The sequence below is a fragment of the Myotis lucifugus genome, unplaced genomic scaffold (assembly GCF_000147115.1).
Source record: "Myotis lucifugus unplaced genomic scaffold, Myoluc2.0 scaffold_178, whole genome shotgun sequence".
Lineage (NCBI taxonomy): Eukaryota > Metazoa > Chordata > Mammalia > Chiroptera > Vespertilionidae > Myotis > Myotis lucifugus.
The window spans coordinates 81,377-90,721 of record NW_005871226.1 but is presented as its reverse complement, the minus strand read 5'-3'; the positions used below and the strand labels follow the sequence as shown (position 1 = coordinate 90,721).

General features: G+C 50.9%; 1 protein-coding gene across 1 annotated transcript in view; it reads right to left on the bottom strand.

Annotated features, from left to right (window-relative positions):
* TGM6 (transglutaminase 6) overlaps positions 1–9,345 on the bottom strand; it is a 25,785-nt gene that overhangs the window by 3,371 nt on the left and 13,069 nt on the right. Inside the window, exons 5-10 of the mRNA XM_006096370.1 lie at positions 7,963–8,091; positions 6,436–6,613; positions 5,718–5,856; positions 3,438–3,541; positions 3,119–3,361; positions 1,644–1,985 (exon numbers count right to left, since the gene is read on the bottom strand). Coding sequence (XP_006096432.1) covers positions 1,644–1,985; positions 3,119–3,361; positions 3,438–3,541; positions 5,718–5,856; positions 6,436–6,613; positions 7,963–8,091 — 1,135 coding nt within the window. The remainder of the gene's footprint in view (positions 1–1,643; positions 1,986–3,118; positions 3,362–3,437; positions 3,542–5,717; positions 5,857–6,435; positions 6,614–7,962; positions 8,092–9,345) is intronic.

The following is a 9,345-nucleotide window of genomic DNA, read 5'->3' as shown; positions in this document are numbered from 1 at the left end:
CACGAATTTTTGTGCACCAGATATATATATATATATATATATATATATATATATTGATTTCAGAGAAGGGAGAGGGAGAGAGAAACATCAATGATGAGAACCATGGATTGGCTGCCTCCTGCACGCCCCCTACTGAGAACTGAGCCTGCAACTCTGGGCATGTGCCCTTGATCAGAATCGAACCCAGGACCCTTCAGTCCGCAGGTGGATGCTCTATCCACTTAGCCAAACCGGCCAGGGTAGTGTTTGTATTTTTAAATAGCAATAAGCTGATAACTACCCAAAAGAGGGGAAAAGATAAAATACATCACCATGTATTTTGCAGATTACACATCTACTAAAATGATGCTAATGAAAGGCTTATAAAAATTTAAATTACAATGTAAAGTGTAAAGAACAGGGCACCAATGAGTATTTGCAATATAATTAAAATGATGTTTTTCAAAAAGCAAACAAGCATTCAAAATTTGCAAGGAAAATATGTTCATTGGTAGGTGGGTGACAGGATCATGGGTGATCTTTCTCTTGCATGCTCTCAGTCACTAATGACTGTGTATTACTTTCAATATGAAAAAAAGTGCTAAAAGCCAGGAGAAAGTATATGTTAATTAATATTTCATTATAAAGTGTGATTTAGATTTTGTGAAAATTAAATGACACCTCCTTCCTATGTTTTCACGCCTTGTCAAGATACACAAGTTTCACTCACCAGAAACTGGCCGAGAGCAACAGTTTCTTTGTTTAATTGAATCCTTAGAGTTCAGAAGGTATGTGAAGAGATAGACAGACAAAGACAGAAAGAGGGAGAGAAAGACAGAGAGGTAGGGAGGGAGAGAGAGTAGGAAAAAGAATAATCAAATGGGATACATTTAGTAAATCATAGATGAAGTGCTAGGTGTAAAAAAATCCTTGAAATACATATATTTAAAAGCAGTTAGAATAAAGTACCTTAAAATTGTGCAAAAAATTTCAAAAGGATGACGTTTGGGTTCAAAATATCAAGGGTGCATTTCAGGCAAATGTACCGTTAGGCACGTTAAGCATAGCCGGTGTGGGCTGACCGCACCCACCTCTCCAAGGCCTGCAGTCAGGCTGCAGGGCCAGCTGCTGATGTGCCTGGCTTTTGCTGTGGGCTCTTGGTCAGACTGGTGTGAGTCCTGCCTCTACACAGACTGGTGTGTGACCTTGGACTGGCGAGTTCACCTTTCTGGGTGTGAGTTGAATTCCCAGGACAGGGCCTGACATGTGTAAGCACTTAATAAACGTCTCTTACTCACCTACCCGTCTCATGCAGGGCACCTGGAGAAGGCGACACAAGCCTATTCCACAGGATATGACATGCTCCCAGCATGTAAATGTTCATACTAATTTGATAAATAGGGACTATAAATCCTCTCACCATTAGGTCAGTTTGCCACCAGATGATTGTGACTTTTATGACTATTCTCATTAGTTAGCCCCTCCGAGCCTCACTTTTCTCATCTGGAAAGTGCAGACTAGAGGCGAGGCCCCGAGCAAATGCTAGGAATACCCTCTTCTTTCCTGGGAATGAACGTAGGATTATGGGAAGTCAAACCTCGCCCCAACCTCCTGGAAAGGGGTGGGGCTGGCCGAGTCCCACCCGGCAGGGCGAGCGGTCTTACCTTCTTCGGCCCAGCCGCACCGCCTGGGACTCCCCGCAGGATCTCGGCCACCGGCCTGCGGGGTGTAGAGGATGGTGGCACAGCTCACGTTGACTCGGACCCGCTGGGCCCGCGAGGTGAGGTTGGTCAGGCTCAGGGCCAGCTTTAGGTCGTGGCCCAGCATGGGCGGCTCCAGCACCTTGAACTTGCCCGCGATGCTGGGCTTGGCGGCGGGCTCCAGCAGGTCATCGCGCCGGAGGCCGCGGCCGCCGCCCCTGCGGACCCGGGCCCTGCGCCCAGAGGCTTCCACGCCGAACAGCTTCCGCACGGCCTTGCTGTACACCTGCCTCTCCTTCCGGGACCCTGCAGGGCACCGCACATCTCAGAGCCAGGCCACCGGCTCCCATTTCCCCTCTTCTCTGGGCAAAACCACCGCCCTCTCTTCACTTTAATTCCCCACGCGGCCGGAGGTCTCCCATTGGCAGCCCAGGAGCCATATGCAGACCTCAGCCATATGCATTCTGTTTGGTTCTGGACTATTTCAATAACTTAAGAGTTTTTATTTATTTATTGTTTTTTTTAAAATATATATTTTTTGTTGATTTCAAGGAGGAAGGGAAAGGGAGAGAGAGATAGAAATATCAATGATGAGAATCACCAGACTGGCTGCCTCCTGCATGCCCCCAGTGGGGAGATGGAGCCTGCAACCCAGGCATGTGCCCCTGACCGGAATCGAACCTGGGACCCTTCAGGCTGCAGGCTCTATCCACTGAGCCAAACCGGCTAGGGCGATTTTTTTTTTTTTTTTTTTAGAGAGAGAGAAGGTGGGAGAGAGCACAAATTAGTGACCATGGCATAGGCTTTGGCAGATGATAAACAGGCACTGCTGTTATTGTTATTATTATTACTATTATTAATTTTGAGCTGGGCCCTAGTGCTAAGTATCCTAGATGTTCAAGTTAAAAAACTCTACTACTATCATCACTAAGTTTATAGTAATTATTATTATATGTGAACATAGCTCATACAGTGCTTGGCACATGGTAAGTGTTCAAGGACATGCAGCTTTTATATCATTAGATGCGGGAAATCTTAGAAAACAGAGGGAGCTATTACTAGAAGCTAAAGCAGCGGTTCTCAACCTGTGGGTCACGACCCCTTTGGCAGTCGAACAACCCTTTCACAGGGGTCGCCTAAGACCATCCTGCATATCAGATATTTACATTATGATTCATAACAGTAGCAACATTACAGTTATGAAGTAGCAACGAAAATAATGTTATGGTTGGGTCACAACGTGAGGAACCGTATTTAAAGGGCCAGAAGGTTGAGAACCACTGAGCTAAAGGCACTTGGCTCAAAGCACAGAGACAGTGTTGAAGGATGCTACCACCACCAGAACATCCGGGAAAGGGCCTGGTCCCGCCACCCACGGTTGTCCCTCTGCGGCGGTCGGGTCATCGGGGAGGCTGCGGAGGCCACCGTGCTGCCCTTACCCTCTGGGTACTTGTAGAGGCCCGTGATGTCCACGCGGGAGTCGCTGCCCACAGCCTTGGTGCTGATGCACCTCCCAACCTTCTTTGTGTCTGAATACACACGTTCCCTGCTGTCATCCTCGTTCCAGAGCCAGGTGATGTAGTCTGCATTGACCTCCGCAAACACAAAGGGGCCATCGTGGGCCAGGTGCACGTCGCCCTCACGGATGGCAGTGACTGAGGCCGGGCCGCACCGGAACACGCCTGGGCAGGAGGGGTAGGGTGAGCAGCATGGGGGAGGGAAAGCAGGTGTCTGGGACCCACCCGGCTGAGCCCATACCTTCGCTCTCCTCCTGGGGGGTGGCATCCAGAACCTGCCAGCCATTGTAAGAGGGGCCCAGGTCCTGCCGGGCAAACCAGCTCTCATTCCAGACATGGAAATTCCTGCCACAGAGAGAGGAGGGGGCAGGGTGGCCTACAGTGAGCACAGAGGCCCATGTTAGGGGAACTTCCTAGTGGAAGCCATCCCTGGGCCGGTACTCTGCAGGAGTACTGTGGCGGGATCTTGTGAGCCATTCATTCAACTGGTCTGATGAGAACATATCGTGTGTGTGTGTGTGTGTGTGTGTGTGTGTGTGTGAAGAACCTGTTGTTTAAGGTACTAGAAATACAACTGCAAATAAGACAGAAGATCCTTGCTCTCATGCAGCTTACATTCTAACAAAGGAGACCGATGGGGAGATAGGCGAAATTAAGTAAGCAGATAAATAAAACAAATGCAAATAACAATGCTGTGAAAAGAGGGGCCTGAGATAGAGCATAACTGCTGGAGACCTGCTGTAGGTAAATGACATCTGAGATGAGAGTTAAAGGAGAAAGAAGTAGCCATGGGAGGAGTGAAGGGAACAGTGTTCCAGGCAGGAGGACTAGCATGTGCCAAGGCTCTCGAGACAAGAAAAAGCTTCAATGTGTTCAAGGAACAGAAGGTATGTAAGTATCTCTGGGCTACAGCAAGCGTGGGGTGCACGTAGGGTTCAGATTATGCAGAGTTCTGTAGGCTTCGGTAAGGAGCTCAGGTTTTATTTTAAGTTTCCTACGTTAAAGATGAGACTGTGAGACGAGGAAAGGTGACACAGGGTCACACAGTAAGGAAGCAGCAGAGAGAAACCTAGTTGGTCAGACGTGGCATCTTTACAGCTGGTCTCCAAACCCGTGTTTGGTAGGTAATGGTCTTTGGGAAGACATCTTGATAAGCATCTGGGGGCAAAAAGGAGGACAGCGACAGCCTGCATGGTGACAGAGGCCCCAGCATCCAAAAGAAGGTCTGTTCCTTTTTGTGGCCCTCCTGTGGGGACAGGGAGTGAAGAGAAGCAAAAAGAGAAGGAACGGGGAGAAGAGAGGCAGGTGATGTGAGGCAGGAGAAGGGCGGGGGGAGGACATTCGAAGGCCAGGCTTGCCAAGGCTGTCTGTGCTCTGTGTTGTATGTTCTTCCTGGTTTCTTCTGCTCTTTAGAAAGTTGACTTGTGTGACAACTCGTATACGTATGAACATTCGGACGAGGTTATTCACTGAAGCCTTGTCTATAAAAGGCAGCCGTTCGGTCCATCCATGTGAGATGGTTAGAGAAACAATGATTGTTCCCATATAACTGGAAGGCAGACCGGGTGCACGCCCCTGCTGGTCCACTCACTAGCTGTATGGCCTTAGACAAGTTACCTAACCTCTCTGTGCTCAGGTTCCTCATCTGCAAAATAGAGATAATACCTAGCTCACAAGGTTCTTTGATATATATATATATATATATATATATATATATATATATATATATATATATGGTAACTGGGCCTCGCATACACTAGTGCGACATTATTTTACACACTACAAATAATAAGAAAACCTTGAGTGTACTGATATAAAGTTGTTAAATGTAAAAGGAAGATGACAGTACAGGCAGATCTGGAAGATGTTTTGGGTTCGGTTCCAGACCACCGCAATAAAGCGAGGTATCACAATAAACGAGTTGTGATTTTTTTTGCTTACGGGGGGAGGGGGTCTTGCCTTCAATTTCTCAAAAATGCAACATCTGTGAAGTGCAATAAAGTGAAGTGCAATAAATAAAACGTGCAACAAGACGAGGTCTGCCTTGTTACACCAAGCTCCCAATATTAAAAAGCAGGTGTGTAAGGGAACTCACTATGTGCATGTTCTTGTGTCTGCAGAGACTCTCTGGGAAGAGATGGGAGAAGCTGATCCCAGTGCTGCCTCTGGGAGGAGGACAGGGAGGCTGGGAGGGAGACTTACCACTGTGGCCTGTTTTGTACCTTTGGAATTTCAAAGCACATGAATGCGTTTCCTATTTTCAAAAATGTAATAGTCACAGGACTCTGGGGAGGGCTTTGTCCCACAGAGGGGAGGACCAGGGGTTCGAGGCGGTCAGACCTTGAGCCCCCTCATGACCTCCGAGTCACGTGTCCAAAGACTCCTGCATCTCAGCAGAGTCCCCCTGCCTAGGACCCCCCTCCACACACACACGGTGCCTCTCACTCCTCCCAGAACTGGCTCAACTCAGGAGAGTTGGGCTCCAGGTTGGGGACTGCCTCAGGGAGGCCCCGGGACCCACCACATGCTGTCTTCCGTCAGGTCCTCCAGGGTCCGCCCGAAGGAGTCCACGTATTTGTCCACACTCAGGTTCCTGTCTGTGTCGTGGGCCGAGTTAAAGTTGGACACAACCCGTGTCGCGATCCCCAAGCACCTAAGGACTGAAAAGTAGGAGGCTGGTGAGGATCCAGGAGCAGCCAGACCCCCGCACTGGGGAGGGGTCTGGCGCCCCCAGCTTGCTGCCCCCCTCATTTCTGGCCACAGGCTCCTCCTTGTCTTTGTCTACTTGGTCAGGGCCGAGACTCCTGTCTCCACTCTCACAAACACCACCCTCTCCTCTACCTTCTTTCAGGGGACTTCTGGGGACACTACTGCCCCCTCCCCCACTTTTGAATGGACAGGCTCCAAGGCTGGCAGGACCTTGGAAGCCATGTAACAGCCTTGGAATCCCGAGGGGACCGGAGGCTGTGGGGCCACAGGGTTTGCCCAAGGGCACTCAGTGAGTTCCGGGCAGAGGGAGGGGGGACTCCTTCGGCCAAATAAATGATCCACAGTCACGTAAATAAATTATCTTCTTTCTTTCTTCATTAGCCAGACTTCTATTTCCCCTTCACCAGTAAAGAGTGTTTTGTTTTTGTGGTGGTGGTGGTGGTGGGGGGGGGGGTGCATTGGGAGGGAGGGAAGAGAAGAGATCTATGCAAATAAATGTAAATGAGAGAACTGGCCTAATTTTGTAATACCTGTGCACATGACTCCAGCGAAGACCCAACACTGGCCGTATTTGACTGGCTTGAACCTGCCCTTGAACCACTTGCGCAGGATGGCCACGCTGCCGCGCCAGTGCAGTGGGCTGGTGCCGCCGCCGTACTTGCCCTGCCACTGGCCTTGAACCACGCCCCGGTCGTTGTTGCTGTTCACCTGCACAGACGGATGGGTCCACCACCAGCAGGGCTCCCCGCTTCGGCAGCCTCACCATGGTACAATCACCTCCAGCTTTGGCCCACCCAGGCATTTGGGGTCACCCCTTGCTTTTAAATTGTCTGAAAATTTTACTGTCTTAAAATTTCTACTTTTCTCTACCATTTACTACGTGCAGTGACCTCCCATTGGGTTACTCTATTGTTGAAAATCATCTACAGTCTTAGAGCATTTCCTGTTTTGAATGGTGTGTTTTGGGGAACTGTTGGTCGAAGAACAATTATGGAGACGGCTAACATTCAATAAACGCTTCCCGGGTGCCAGGCACGTCTCTAAAGCTTTGGGCCCACCATATTAATCTGCGTAAAGTAGTTTCTATTATTTTACTTTTGTGTTCAGATGAAAAAGGAAAAAAAAAAGAAAAAGAGAGAGAGATTCAGAGAGGTTAAGGGACTTGCCCTGATCACACAGCAAGTGAGTAAAAGGAGTTCAGGGCTTGTGCCCCAGGGCCATAGTGTCTGCTGTCAGCACTGGTCCCTGCTGTGGAGTCCCTGTGCTCCAACAGCTCTCTGAGGTCTTGGGGAACTGAGAGTGTCAAATATGAGGAAAGCAGCTTTGTCCATTTTGTCTAACACTTGCTTTCTTAGAGAGAGCTACAAGGCCTTCTTCTGAGGAGGGAGGACTGGTGTGTAACGGGTTAAAGATGGCAGCCCTCCCCAGGAGGTGCGTCTGAGTACCCTCTCCCCAAATCTGGCTGCTGTGGCTACTGTGCCAAGGACTATGGTGGAAGTGACGCTGCGCCAGTTTCCAGGCCCAGGCGCTCATGCCACTGGCAGCTCCGACTTCCTCTTTCTGGAACTACCAGGTGGGGAGAAGCCAGGCGCCGTGCCTGATTACCCTGAGACTCCCCTGCTCCGAGGAAGCCCAGCCCAGCCACGTGGAAAGGCTGCATGGAGAGACAGAGTGATGACTGGCCAGCCCCCGCTCTTCCCACTACCCCATCCCAGCGCCAGCCAGGAAAGTGCACAAGCCATCTTCACGGTCCAGCTCCGGCGGGCGCGGCACAGGAGAGACCAAGGGCTGCCAGAGAACACTGGGCGCCAGAACCAAGGCCCCAGGTAGATGGTCCCATCAAACCGCCCCAGACATCTGCAGCCACTCAGACACCCCCCGCCCAAGCATCTTGGAGCAGAGACAAGCCATCCGCGTGGTGCCCTGCCCGAGTCCCTGATCCGTAAAATTGTAAGCATAATAAATGGTTGTTTTAGAGCCCTGAGTTTTGGGGTGGTTTGTTAGGCAGCAGTAGAGAATCAAAACAAGAGGTTGGCGGGGATGGCGGGGCTCCTCACCATGGCGCTGATGATCCTGGTGACGTAGACGGGGTCGTGGCGGCAGGACACATCGGTGGCCGGGTTGTTTTGGTGACTGGGGCTTCGGTCCAGGATGGAGAGGCAAATGTTCAGGATGTCCTCCTCAAACTGTCCCCAGAGAGGCTGTGCTTAGGGCCAGAGCCTCACCCGTATTCCCGACCCTCCCACGACCTCACCCAGTCATTTGTGTTGTGCAGGGGAAGGGGAGTTTGCCTCCCCATAACCACCCAGGGGCCCCACAGAGCATCCCCAAGACTCAGAAACCTCAAAAGTCACCCGGGAACCAGAAGCTCAACCCTAACCATGTCCTCTCCTGCTCAATAGCCCCCGTGGCTCCCCAGTGCCCACAGTCAATAGTGTGAACTTGTGGCTCTGGAGTCACGTCGACCCCACCGGCTTACTTGGATGGTTTCTATGATTTTTTTCAACTACATTTGAATTAATTGGCAAACTGGGCGAACTCATTTAAACACTGGGAAGTTTTTACGTACAAATTAAAATGTCCAGTCTTGGAAAATTTGGAGGGTCTGGGAACCCTCACTTTCCCACATGACTCTAAGCAGTGGATGCTGAGAAGTGTATCGTCCCCGCCCAGTCCCTGACCCCAAATGCTTTCCACACCCACTCCTCAGCCCACAGTCAAGGTCCTTCCCTTGCCTGCCACTCTTCTTCTGGCTGGGCACCTGGAGCCCAGGCAGACGGAGCTCCTCCAGCAGAACCTCGGTACCCTCCGACTTCCCAGCTCCTGTTGCTCTGTCTGCTCTTCCCTCTGCCTGTCCAGGTCCCGCCCAGCTTTGGACACCAGCCCCTGTTAATACCACGAAGCCTCCCACAAGCCCAACGGTGGCGTTTCCTTTCATGATCTTCTGAACACCCTCTGCTCCCACCTCTACTACCCTGACTTTCCTCTGCCCATCACGCCTTGTATTGTAACTATTTATCTAAGCCAGAGGCTCTCAGGTATGGCCCCAGACCAGCAGCAATGACTTCACGTGGGATCTTGTTAGAAATGCAAATTATCCCCTCTCCAGCCCTTCATGAGTCAGCCACTCTGGGGGTGGTGCCCAGCCACCTGTGTGTTTTCAGGAGCCCTCCACGTGATGCTGGTGCAGGCTTGAGACTGAGAACCCTTGATCTATGCTATTTATCTTTCTACTAGAGGCCTGGTGCACAAAATTTGTGCACGGGGGCGGGGGTGTCCCCTCAGCCTGGCCTGCACCCTCTCCAATCTGGGACCCCTCAGGGGATGTCTGACTGCCGGTTTAGGCCCAATCCCAGGGCAGTCAGACATCCCTCTCACAATCCGGGACCGCTGGCTCCTAACTGCTCACCTGCTTCCCTGCCTGATTGCCCTAACTGCCC